This window comes from Condylura cristata, unplaced genomic scaffold (assembly GCF_000260355.1).
Source record: "Condylura cristata isolate star-nosed mole 26May11 unplaced genomic scaffold, ConCri1.0 scaffold00049, whole genome shotgun sequence".
NCBI lineage: Eukaryota > Metazoa > Chordata > Mammalia > Eulipotyphla > Talpidae > Condylura > Condylura cristata.
The window spans coordinates 835,342-847,392 of record NW_004567150.1 but is presented as its reverse complement, the minus strand read 5'-3'; the positions used below and the strand labels follow the sequence as shown (position 1 = coordinate 847,392).

Genomic DNA, 12,051 nt, shown 5'->3' with positions numbered 1-12,051 from the left:
GTGTGCGACTCCGGCCGGGTCGCTCGGACGCCCCGCCCAGGCCCGCCCTCCCAGCACCAAAGACTACATTTCCCAAAGGCCTCTGCGACCCCGAGGGGCAGGCCCGTCCGCTCTCCGACTAACGACGAGCTGTGACTGGCCTCCCCGAAGGAGGGCGGGGCCTACTTTGGCCAATAGGTGATAGGCTCGTTACGGCGGCGGAAGCAGCGGCGCTGGGCTGAGGGGTGGGGGGCAGAGTGCTAGCGCCCCGGCGGCGGCGGCGGGTCCGGAGCCCGAGGACGTCGGCCCCAGAGGCGGAGAGAGCACGGGAGCGAGCTCGAGGCGGCGCGGTGGCCACTCGGCGCAGCACCCAGGTAATGGCGGGACGCGCCCGGGAGGAGAGAGGGGAGGAGACGAGGGGGCGGGGCGGCTTAGCCGGGCTGCAGCGTCCGTCCCGCTGCGCGTCCCCAGGGAAGGGCAGCAGTGCCGCGTCTGCTGTGGCTCGGGCTCGTGTTTCTCGGCTTGCTAGGCACGGCAGTTGGGCCGGTGGCAGGGGCCAGGTCTCCTGCGGCAAGACAGGGAGAAGCGCCGAGTGGGTGGGCGGACTCGGACGTGGGGGCGTGGCGGACGCGGGCTTTGGCGGGGAAGCGGGGTGGCCGCGGGAGCGCGGGCGGGCGGGCGGCCCAGGGAGTTTGGCTCCTGGAGCAGTTTAAAGTGACTCTCCACATCCGGGCCCTGCGCCCGCCGCTTTCAGACACCGACCGAGGCGGAGCCTCCAAGCTCTCCGCCCCCTTCGCTTGGAGCGCGGCTCTCCTCCTGCCATTGGTTCAGCTGCCTGGGGTTTGGGCTGCCCCGGCCAGCCTCGCGCCTGATTGGCTGGCGGGCGGCGGGAGGGTGGGGCGGGACCAGAACGCGTAGGCCGCTGGGGATTGGTGCGGACCCCGGAGTGACGCGCTCGGCCTGAGGCCAATGGGCGCGCGGGGAGGTGGGGGCAGGTTCTGGGGAAGAGGACTGGAGCGTAGCGGCGGCGACCGGGTGGCGGGGGTGAACGGGGCCGGCGGGACTGGACAGCGACTGGACCGAGACGCGCTCCGGCTCGAGCCCTCCCCCCAACCTCGGAGCCCAGCGCTGCCTCCGGGATGGGCCCTCCGCGGCACCCCCAGCCCGGCGATATGGAAGCAGGAGGTGCGGGTGGCGGGCGGCGGCTGCAGGTAAAGAGGCTCATTGCTGTTCCCAGAGCTCTCCAGATTGCCCTCACTCCCCGGAGAGAGAATCTCAGAGACCTAAAGTGTCTGGGCTGCTGTGTTTTCCGATCTTAGCGGAGGGCTTCAGGGTGGGGGTGGGGTTTCTGACAAATCAGGCATATCTGCAGAGCTCGACTACGGGGAGAAAGTGGGGGTCGATTTTAGAGAAGATGGTGAAGGTCTCAAGTCCTTCTGTATCTGACAGGTAAAGGGGAAGGAAGTCCCTAACAGAGGCCTGTGCAGAAATTTATGTGAAATTCTTTTCCGAGCAAGTCTTAAACCTCACTTAGGATAGGGTATCTCTTCTAATTCTCAATATACATGTTGATTGACAGTAACTTAATTTGGTGTAAAGATGAGGTCTTTAAAATGAACATGCTATTTTTCATTCAGACTTTACACGGGTACATATGTAGTGGTTCATTCCAGTGAGATGTCTTTTGTCCAGTATTCAGTGTCAACTTTCTAGTATGGTCTTCCAAGTATTTATGGAACATTATAGTGTTTAATATTAAATAAACTTGCATACTGATCACAAGAAATTGTTTTAGAGAAATGATCAGCATTTGCTTTTGTAAGGAGCGAGAGTCATAGGTACTGAAGATGCTTTAATTTCTCATTGATTCTAATCTCAGAATCCTCTGATTATCTTACAACTGTGTGCACTGCAGGTGGAAATGAGTTCTCAGCAGTTTCCTCGGTTAGGAACCCCCTCCACTGGGCTAAGCCAAGCCCCTTCACAGATTGCAAACAGTGGTTCAACAGGATTGATAAACCCAGCTGCTACAGGTGAGATTTGTGATATTCTACTCTGCTTCCTGCTTTAAGATTACCAGTTTTCTGATTAAAAGTTAGTAAATTCTTTCTGGGCTTTTAGCACTGTTACCAGGTTTGAAGGATATTAATTCTACTTGACATAGGATTTTTTTCTCCTTGTTTTAACCATTTTATTTACAGGGTCTGGAGTATACATGAAACTTCCAGTAAAGCATGCCTACAAGAACTATTTTTAAAAATGCATTAATGTGTTCTTATTCAGTTAGGGCTGTCAGGGATGGTAATAATGCCATGAGGGAGCCCAAGGTGTGTAAGTCATAGGACTTTTCTTTTAGAAGGAAAAGAGCAGTCTTTAGAAAAGGAGATTTTTTTTTTCAAGTATCTATATACATAGATGCAACTTGTTTTTTAACTATGTACCCCTTGAGTGCTGTAGATCAATGGTGTTCCCAAAATTGATGGGCTGATTTGTTTTCTATGGAATACTTGGCAATGTCTGGATACCTTTTTTGTTGTTAAAACTAGGAGAATGCTATTGGTATATGACATTCTAAAGATTCTACAGTGTACAAAACAGTCTTATAGCAAAGTATCCAGTCTAATCCAGTACCCAGTTGGGGAATACCTTCTGATAGACTCTCCTTCTATGTATATATCAAGTAGAAAGATGACATTAGAAAGTGAAATAAAGTGCTCGTCTTTCTGCATGCCTGATTCCTATGTTCTTTATGGTAAGTGGTACTACTTTCTACTCATTGCTCAAACCGGGAACTCAGGTGCCATCTTTAGTTACTCTCTTTGTCTCTTATCTTTGAGCCTTTGTTCTTTGTCTAATATTTCAGCCTTATTTTCTATTGCTGTGATTCTCTCCTGTCAACTTAGTTGTTTTTTTTTTTAAGATACTTTATTTATACATACAAGAACTGGGATATAGACCAGAGGTACGAGGGGTGAAAGGATTCACCAGAGACAGAGTGGAGAGCAGAACAGGCAGATCAACTGAACTACACTGCTGAGGGGAGCAGTGGGTGGGTCAAGAGAGGTCTGCTATGCCTTGTGTGTCACCTCCCTGGCCGGGGATGGAACTTATGCTGCAGTGGCTGCAGACAGTTCATAGTGCTGTGCTTCAACCAGTTGTGCCACCAGGGAGGGCCCCCAATTTAGTTCTTGATACAGATTTATTATAGTTCTCTTTCAGTTTAAAGTAACTTCTGGCTACTTTATCCTTCCTGCTTAGTAATAGATACCCATGTTTTCTGAATGAATGATAAAAAGTTCCCAGTTTTCTTGACCTTGTTACTTCACATACCCTGTTCATTTTTTCACCATCCTCATTCTTCCTTTCTAATCTAATTCTTATTCTTGCTTGAAATTTCACCTCAGATGTCACTGTATCTCAGCAGTATGCTGACTCCATCATGTACAATTCAGGTTAGCACTTCCACCTAGAGTGAAGGCTGGGAACATGTTCTGCATCTTTGTGTGTGCTGCACTAGATACGGTGTAGGGCACAAAGGAGTGACCAACAAGTTGTTGTAGACCCACTTAAAAGTGTTTTTATTCCTTAAAATATTTTTGGCAATATTTTGCCTTTGGTATAATTTGACAATAGATAATAGAACAATTTAATGGAGCATAGCTAAGGAGAAATGTTTAAACAGTACTTTTTAGAGAAATTATACTGCTCATTAAAAGAGGTGTCAATCAGCCAATAATTGTCCTCAGATTTGATAAGAAGGAAATCATTAATAGAGACCAAAATTGTCTGTAATTTTACAAGTGGGTAGTATATGTGTTTTTTCCTTCAGTTGCTCTTGAGAAAGAAAATAGAGGTTATCCTTAAGTAGATGGTTTTCTCTAGTTTCTGTTGTTCTTTTACCAGAAAATATAGTTTAGGAGCCTAAGCATAACCTTATTGCTAGTACATGTTCACAATATAACAAAACTTCTTCTCTTAACTAGCACTTAAAGATTTTTTTCCTTAGAGAAACAACTTCTCTTGGTTCTTTAGAGCTCTAAATGGAGCTTGGAAGGAAATGATTCTAAAAAGAGTTTAATGGGAAATAGTCAGTATATTTTTTTCCTCAATGAAATTGTCAAAAATCAGAATCTTCCTGGGCAAATGACTTTTGGGGAAAGTATAAATTGTCCACTTCTGATCAGGACAGGAGTGGGAAGAGCACAGGGGACTATGGTGATAGGCACGGGTGAATTGGTAGTGGGAATTTCTTAAGTAAATCAGACAATATGCAAAAATGAAGGATGATTTAATAAATATAGTTTAAAAAATCTAAGGGAAAATCTGGACCATGGGGAAGGTTAAAAATCAGTTGATAATTGGAAGACAGCCGTAAAACTTACAAATTACAATTAGATATGCAGAGAATCATAGAGAATGTTTTTAAAAGCAGTTTAAAAGATAAATTTTGTAAAGGTTCAGGATAAAAGTTCAATATACAAAATCAACTTTAATTTCTAATTTCTAAAACTAAAAACTGAAAAATTTTAAATGCCATTTACTGTATCTCAAAAAAACTACAAAATACTTAAGGGCAATTTAACTTAAATGTGTGTGATCTGAGGTAAAAAATATATATATAAAACATTTGTGAGAGAAAAAGACCTATGTAAATGAAAAAATGTCTCATGTTAATGGTTTGGAAAATTCAATATTTTAAAAATACCATTTCTAGCCAGAAGGGCTATAAATTCAAAAAAATCCTAATCAAAATCTCCCTTTTGTAAAAATTGACATATACTTAAACCAAATGACCTGGAATAGTCCAAGGAATTTTTGACACAAAGAAGAAAATTTAATCAGCCTAATACCATACTTCAAGACTTACAGTATAGATATATTAATCAGGATAATGTGACATTGGTATAGAAATAGAAAGATCATTGTAATGAAAAAGAAGATCCAGATTTACATCAACATATAATGGTCAGTTGATTTTTGACAAAAGTACATGGGTAATTCAATGGTGAACTGATACTCTGCAACAAAATACCACTTTAACACTGGAGTGTTGTCATTCTTAACCCTTACCTTTGCCATACACAAAATTAACTCAGAATGTATCATGGACCTAAATGTAAATCTTAAAATTTCTAACAGATAACATAGGAGGAATTAAAACATTAGGGTAAATAAAAGTTGCTTAGGTCATAAAATACACTAATCATAAAAGAAGCAGGTAATATATTGTACTTCATCAAAGTTAAAAATGACTGCTTTCAAAATATGTCATTATCAAAATAAAAAGACAAACTACATGCTAAGAGAAGACATTTGTGACAGATATATTTGCAAAGACCTCTGTGAACACATGAACAATTCATACCCAGTAAAAAGACAAACAACATGATTTTTTTTTATGGGAAAATCTATATAATTTTAAAGATTTATTTATGCATACAGAAGTGGGGTACGGGCCAGATGTGCAGGGGCAGTGAGAGGATTCACTAGAGACAGAATGGGGAGCAGAACACGCTGACTGACAAAGTACACTGCTGAGTAAGTACACTGCTGAGAGGAGCAGCGGGTGGGTCAGGAGAGGTCTGCGGTACCATGTGGTCACCCCTGGGGCAGGCAGGGATCGAACTCATGCGGAAGTCGCTTCAGCTTCATAGTGCTGTGCTTTAATCTTCTGCGCCACCAGGGAGGGCCCAGAAAATATTTTAATAGGCAACAAATAAGCTATATAAGTGCCAGATAAACATGTAAAAGTTATTATTACCAATAATTAGGGAAATCCAAATCAAATCCACAGTAAAAAACTACACATTTATTTAGAGTTGAAATTAAAAACGGACAGTACCAAATTTTGATGTGGTTGTGGAGCGTGTGCAAATATCCATTGTTGGTGGGAATGCAAAATCTAGCAACTTAAGAGAACAGTTTAGCAGTGTCTTAGAAAATTAGACTCAAACTTACTGTACTGCCCAGCATCCTATTCCTAGATATTTACCCATGATAAAGAAAATGTATGTCATACTAAAAAAATACTTGTACTTCACTTTTCATGGAAGCTTTATTAATAATAACCATAAACTTGATACAACCCAGATTTTATCAACTAACAAGTAGATAAGCAAAATTTGGTTTATTCATTCAGTAGAATACTACTGTGCAAAATGAAAAAAGGAAGGGGTAGACTACTGCCACATACATGTGCGAGCCTCAACAATATACTGAGAGAAAAGCCTGCTACAAAGAACTGCATATTGTATGATTCTATTCTTTTAAAATTCCAGCAAAGACAGAGCTGTAGTGATAGAAAGTAGATTAGTGTGGGGCTCTCCCTGGTGGCACAGGGGGTTAAAGCACCACATTATGAAGCTCTCCAAAGCCACTGCAGCACGAATTCAATTCCCAGCCAGGGAGCTGACCCACATGGCGTGACAGACCTCTCCTGACCCGCCTACTGCTCCCCTCAGCAATATATTTCAGTACATCTGCCTGTTCTGCTCCCCACTGTCTCTGGTGAATCCTCTCACCCACCACACCTCTGGCCTGTACCCAATTCTGCAAGCATAAATAAATAAATCTTAAAAAAAAAAAAAGATTAGTGATTTCTAAGGACTAGGGATGGAAGGGAGGGAGGGAATTGACTGCAGAAGGAAGTGAATGGAAAACTTGTGTATCATGATTGTGTTGTGTCTACACTATTTTAGTGAAAATGATCTAATTTTACACAAAGTGTTAGTGAAATTTGTAAGTAAAATTTACTTGAATAAGACTGATTGAAAAGTGGACAAAAGATATAATCACATACTTTACAGAAGAGGATATATATGAATGGTGACCTATGATCTCATAAGCAGAAGTTCAGCATCATAGTTACAATGGAAATGCTCATTTAAACCATAAGAAGATAATCTACTAGAAAGACTGTGTATCAAGAATTGATGAGGATGAGGAGCAGAGTAAGACAAGATACTATTGGTAGGACTGTAAGATGATATGGCCATTTTTGAAAGTTCTTAGGCAGTTACTTACAAAGTTAACACATCCATACCATTTGACCAGCATTCCACTCCTAAGTGGTTGGTGAGAGTATTTGTAAAAAAAAAAAATCATTGAACTCTATAATCTTAGACTGGCCAGTTCAATTGTATGTAAATTGTAACCTCAATCAGGTAGCCTGAAAAATCAGTGTGTTGCCCAATACATGACTCTTCAGTACTTGTACTCTTAGAAGTTTTTACTTGAGATCATGGAACAAGGGCATAAAGCACAGATATTTAACCCAGAATTATTGAAGAAAGCAAACATATGAAAGCAAAAATCTGTTCATGGTATAATGGTTTAAAAAGCTCTGAAGTTCTGACACATGTATGAAATGGAATTTCACTTAACATTTTTTAAATAATCCAGTATATATTTTATATTATTCATCATTTCTACTTCTGGATTTTTACCTAGCAGAAATGATGTGTATGTTCACCAAAAGACACAAGAATATTATTCACACTCTAATTCAAAATAGCAAAAACTATCAGTGCCTATTACCTACAAAGTATATAATTCATTATTCACACAATGGCATATTTGCAGCCTTGGGGAAAAATTACACCCATGTGTAGTAACATGGGAATCTCATCCCTATAAAACAGGATCTATTCTTTTATGACTCTTAAAATTCAAAGATAGGCAACAGTAATCTGTAATACCAGATGTTTGGGTAGTGAGTTGAATGGGGCTGAGCAGGTGGCTTTTGAGAAGCAGTTAATATTCTGCATCTTGACTGGGCCCTCAGATGTAATTCAGTCTGTTAAAGTCTACTGAGCTATATAGTTAATACTTGCATTTATGAAGGTTATAGGTTCAATAAAAAGTTAAACTCTTCCCAGAAACAGATGAAGTGTCTGGAAGTTTTACTAAAATATGAAATATTGGTGCCCTGAGGGAGCACCAATATTTGGGAGCAGCTTTACTTTCATTATAGTGCTCTAAATAATACAAATTGAGTATAATTTTTATGTCCATAAAAATGTTTTTTTTTAATTTCTATAAGAGTTAATATTTCACAAATCTCACTACATTAATTCCAGTTCTACATTAATTCTACATTAATTGTTTTAAACTTAATTTTAAATGTTACATGTCTGTATGACCCAGAATTCCCAAAGAAAATGCATTGAATGAAAAGTATCCCTCCCATTTTTATCTCGTTATCTGTTCTCTCTCCAAGATGTTTTGGGGTTATGTAATCCATATTCAAAATGTAAATACATGCATTTGTATGTATCATTTTACTTTTTCATTCTTCTGTATCTTGCCTTTTCATTGCTCTATCCTTAAAGGATTGCTTGTTTTATTTTTATAATTTTAATAGACTATTGTGGAAATATACCATAACTTATATGGCTCATACCCTCTTGGTTGACTTGTAGATTTTTTTCAGTTCTTTTGCTAGTATAAAAATGTTGAGACCAGCTACCTAATACATAAATCATTTTACACATTTGCTGTGTATCAGTAGGATGTATTCCTGAATTGTTCCAGATCCAAGGGGACATGCATTGTAATAATCAGAAATTCCTGTGTTAACTCTAAAGAAATTTGGACTGAGACATATGTGTTGAAAAATTACATGTTCTTGAATATAAGTTCTTAAATTATTTCTCAAAGGTTTTAAAAATTTTTTAAATGCTTTTGGTGTACTTTTGCATTGTACTTTCAACTACATGAGTTCATTTTACACATGATAGTTGTCATAGGAGCAGGCAAACTACAACATTTAGACAAATCTTCCACAAGCATGACTCTTGGGTATCATATCCATATGGAAATGTAATGTCCATTTCTCCTTGTTAAGCTCTCACAAGGTCTCTCACACCCTGAGCCTCATGCCTTTTATATGTGCTATTACATCAATTGATATTAGAAGGATGTGGCACGCTGTTTTACCCTTGATGTTTTTCCTAGTCAATGAAGAATCTAGTCGAGATGCTGAAGTCACTGCCAGGGAACACATGAGTGGTTCTAGCAGCTCCCTACAGTCCCGAGAAGAGAAGCAAGAGCCTGTAGTGGTAAGGCCTTATCCACAGGTGCAGATGTTGTCTACACACCATGCTGTTGCATCGGGCACCCCTGTCACAGTGACAGCCCCACCAGCACATCTGACGCCAGCAGTGCCACTCTCATTTTCGGAGGGACTTATGAAGGTAACGGAGAGGTTTAAAATTTCACATTGAACCACAGCTAAAGACTGGCTAATATTCCTGACAGCTTTCATAAAGTCGTAGGCTGTGTCATAGGCTGTGTTCTTCTTTTTGACCAACCAGTTCAGGGTTTCTCTGTGACTCGGAGTTCTGCTGCTCTGCAATACCTAATCTTTACTGCTTGGCAGGTGGCACCACAGGATCTTTGCTAGTATCCACTTGATGTTGATTTTATTCACTTATGGGTGTGCTAAGTCAGTTTTTATCTTGAAGTGACACTTCGTGGTTTTGTTGTAATAGCTTGTTAATGGGGAGGGTATTGAAGAATATCACCTTGTGTATTATCTTGTAGTTATTTTCAGTTACTGCGAGTTTTGTTTTCTTCTGCACAAACTTGGGAGGTGGTATTCTCTAGAAAAAAGAAGTAGGCTCTGAGCCATACAGATCTGGGCTTTCTTCCCAGTTCTAGTTTTTAACTATGTGGCTTTGAGCAAGTCACTTGGCCTTGGCTTCAAGTTTCCTCATCTCTAAAATAGAAATGCTAGTATTTCAGTGCAGAACCTCTGATGCTTATAAGATACATAGGGCTTCTGACCTCTTTCCTGGAACTTTTCAGATTTGATTTGTAGACTTTTAACTGTAGCATGAAATGCCTCACTAGTAAAAAGTTACTGATATGTTTTGTGTGGTTTTCTGTTTGCAGCCACCCCCGAAGCCCACCATGCCTAGCCGTCCCATTGCTCCTGCTCCACCTTCTACCTTGTCACTTCCCCCCAAGGTTCCAGGGCAGGTTACCGTTACCATGGAGAGTAGCATCCCTCAAGCTTCAGCCATTCCTGTGGCAACAATCAGTGGACAACAGGTTTTTTTTTCCTCTTAATTTGCTGATTTTTTTGAACTGAGATACCAAACTGTTGATTATAATTTATGGAGAGCCAGCAGTATATTAGGCACTGTGTTAAACAAAATATTTTATAGTCACTGATACCTGTAAGAGGCACATAGTGGGTTTGAGAGAGAAGGATAGTTTCAGGTAGTAGAAATCCATGTGCTTAATGGTCTGTATTATTTATTGAACACCTGCTGCGTGTGGAGCACTAGCCTTAGTGTCAGGTGCCAGTCTAGTTAGGACAGGCCAGGTCCTTAAGGGGCTGAGATTCCAGTTATGCTTTGTTATGGGGTTGGGGAGGGGTGAAAATAGCCCTGTAGCAGTGGTGCTTCACTAGGATATTCTCTGAGGAATGTGAATGTGCATCTCTTGGATGGTCTTTCTCAAATAGACCACCATTCATGAAAATTTATTTATTTTTTTAAAGATTTATTTATTTATTCATAGAGAACTGGGGTACAGGCCAGAGATGTGGAGGGTGAGAGGATTCACTAGAGACAGAGTGGGGAGCAGAACAGGCAGATCGACGAAGTACACTGCTGAGGGGAGCAGCGGGCGGGTCAGGAGAGGTCTGCCACGCCATGTGGTCACCTCCGGGGCAGGCAGGAATCGAACTCATGAGGAAGTGGCTTTTAGATTCTCAGTGCGGTGCTTTAACCCCCTGCGCCACCAGGGAGGGCCCCATGAAAATTTATTTTTAAGTCTCATGATCTAACTTAATTTTTTTTTTGAACTTCTATCCCATAGAATACATTTAACTTATGTAAATATTTTAATTACCAGTGGGGAATGGTGAAAGCTGAACCTCAAAACTTTCCCTTCAAGTTTTCAAGAAAAAAAAAATAGTATTCCAAAAAGATGCACTATGGTTTTCCTTTTTGTCACACTGCTAGAAGTACTGGAATCCCCTCCCTGAGCAGCACTGGCACCTATGTTGGAAGGATGTATGAAAGGGACATTTCAGGAACAACATATAGAATTGATAGTACCTGGTAGATAGTGACAGTTATTTAGAAATTCTATATAGTGCAAAGAATGAATGCAGTGGCATATACAAGAAATGGTGGAAGTAGTAAAAAAGCTTTGGACAAAGACAGAAAAACAAATCTGTAGACTAATATTTAAGATGAGTGTGTCCAGAAGTGTGGACAGTGAGGTGTATCACTTGTTCCATATCTAGTAGCTCACTGGACTCGAGGCTGTTGGGGGGGGGGGTGGCAGGGGGGTCATAGTCACTTGCACAGATCTGTTGACCTAGTCATCAAGCCTTGTAAAAATCAGCCCAATATTCTTTCCCTTGGGGTGCTCACCACCTAAAAGGAACAACATTTTGAGTCAACTGACATCCTAGAAGCAATTCCATTGGCTAAGACCAAATACATGAAAATAACATCACATCCCGTTTCTTGCAGGGACATCCCAGCAACTTGCATCATATCATGACCACAAATGTACAGATGTCTATTATTCGTAGCAATGCTCCTGGGCCCCCGCTTCATATCGGAGCTTCTCATTTACCTCGAGGTAAAGACTGAACATTTTGTGCAGGCTCTCAAAATTCATTGGCATTTAAACATTTGGTTGAAGATACGGTTTCAATAAACATAACCAGAATCAGTTAAAGTTGCAAGGCAACAGAAAGAAATTTAGAATAATAAGCATTTTAAATTTTTAGCATGGTCTAATATGTGCCTATTGTAGTCACACATTGTGAGAGAGAAAGCGTATGTGTCTGTATAAGTTTAAAGGAAATTTCAAAAATTTTAATTTAAAAATATCCTTGAGGGACTCCAAAGCCTGATCTAAAAATTGTCCTTTCTATTGAAGAACTTCTTAAAACTATGACCATGTTTACATGGTCTTCATTTTTAATAAATCACAGTATCAATATTGAATGCTTTTTTTTTTTTTAAATATTTATTTATTTATTTGTACAGAACTGGGGTACAGGCCAGAGATGTGGAGGGTGAGAGGATTCACCAGAGACAGAGC

At 40.7% G+C, this 12,051-nt stretch overlaps 1 protein-coding gene across 5 annotated transcripts in view; it reads left to right on the top strand.

The window, feature by feature from the left end:
- The first annotated feature begins 272 nt into the window (after positions 1 to 272).
- Positions 273 to 12,051, top strand: part of SAP130 (Sin3A-associated protein, 130kDa) — a 62,234-nt gene continuing 50,455 nt past the window's right edge. For 2 of the 5 annotated variants that reach the window (XM_004694887.2, XM_004694886.2), the window contains exons 1-5: positions 984 to 1,190; positions 1,895 to 2,012; positions 8,935 to 9,173; positions 9,874 to 10,032; positions 11,472 to 11,583. In XM_004694887.2, coding sequence (XP_004694944.1) covers positions 1,119 to 1,190; positions 1,895 to 2,012; positions 8,935 to 9,173; positions 9,874 to 10,032; positions 11,472 to 11,583 — 700 coding nt within the window. In that variant the 5' untranslated portion in view covers positions 984 to 1,118. Of the gene's footprint in view, positions 354 to 983; positions 1,191 to 1,894; positions 2,013 to 8,934; positions 9,174 to 9,873; positions 10,033 to 11,471; positions 11,584 to 12,051 lie in introns of those variants that run through there. The other 3 variants (XM_012734191.1, XM_012734189.1, XM_012734190.1) reach the window with 2 other exon arrangements.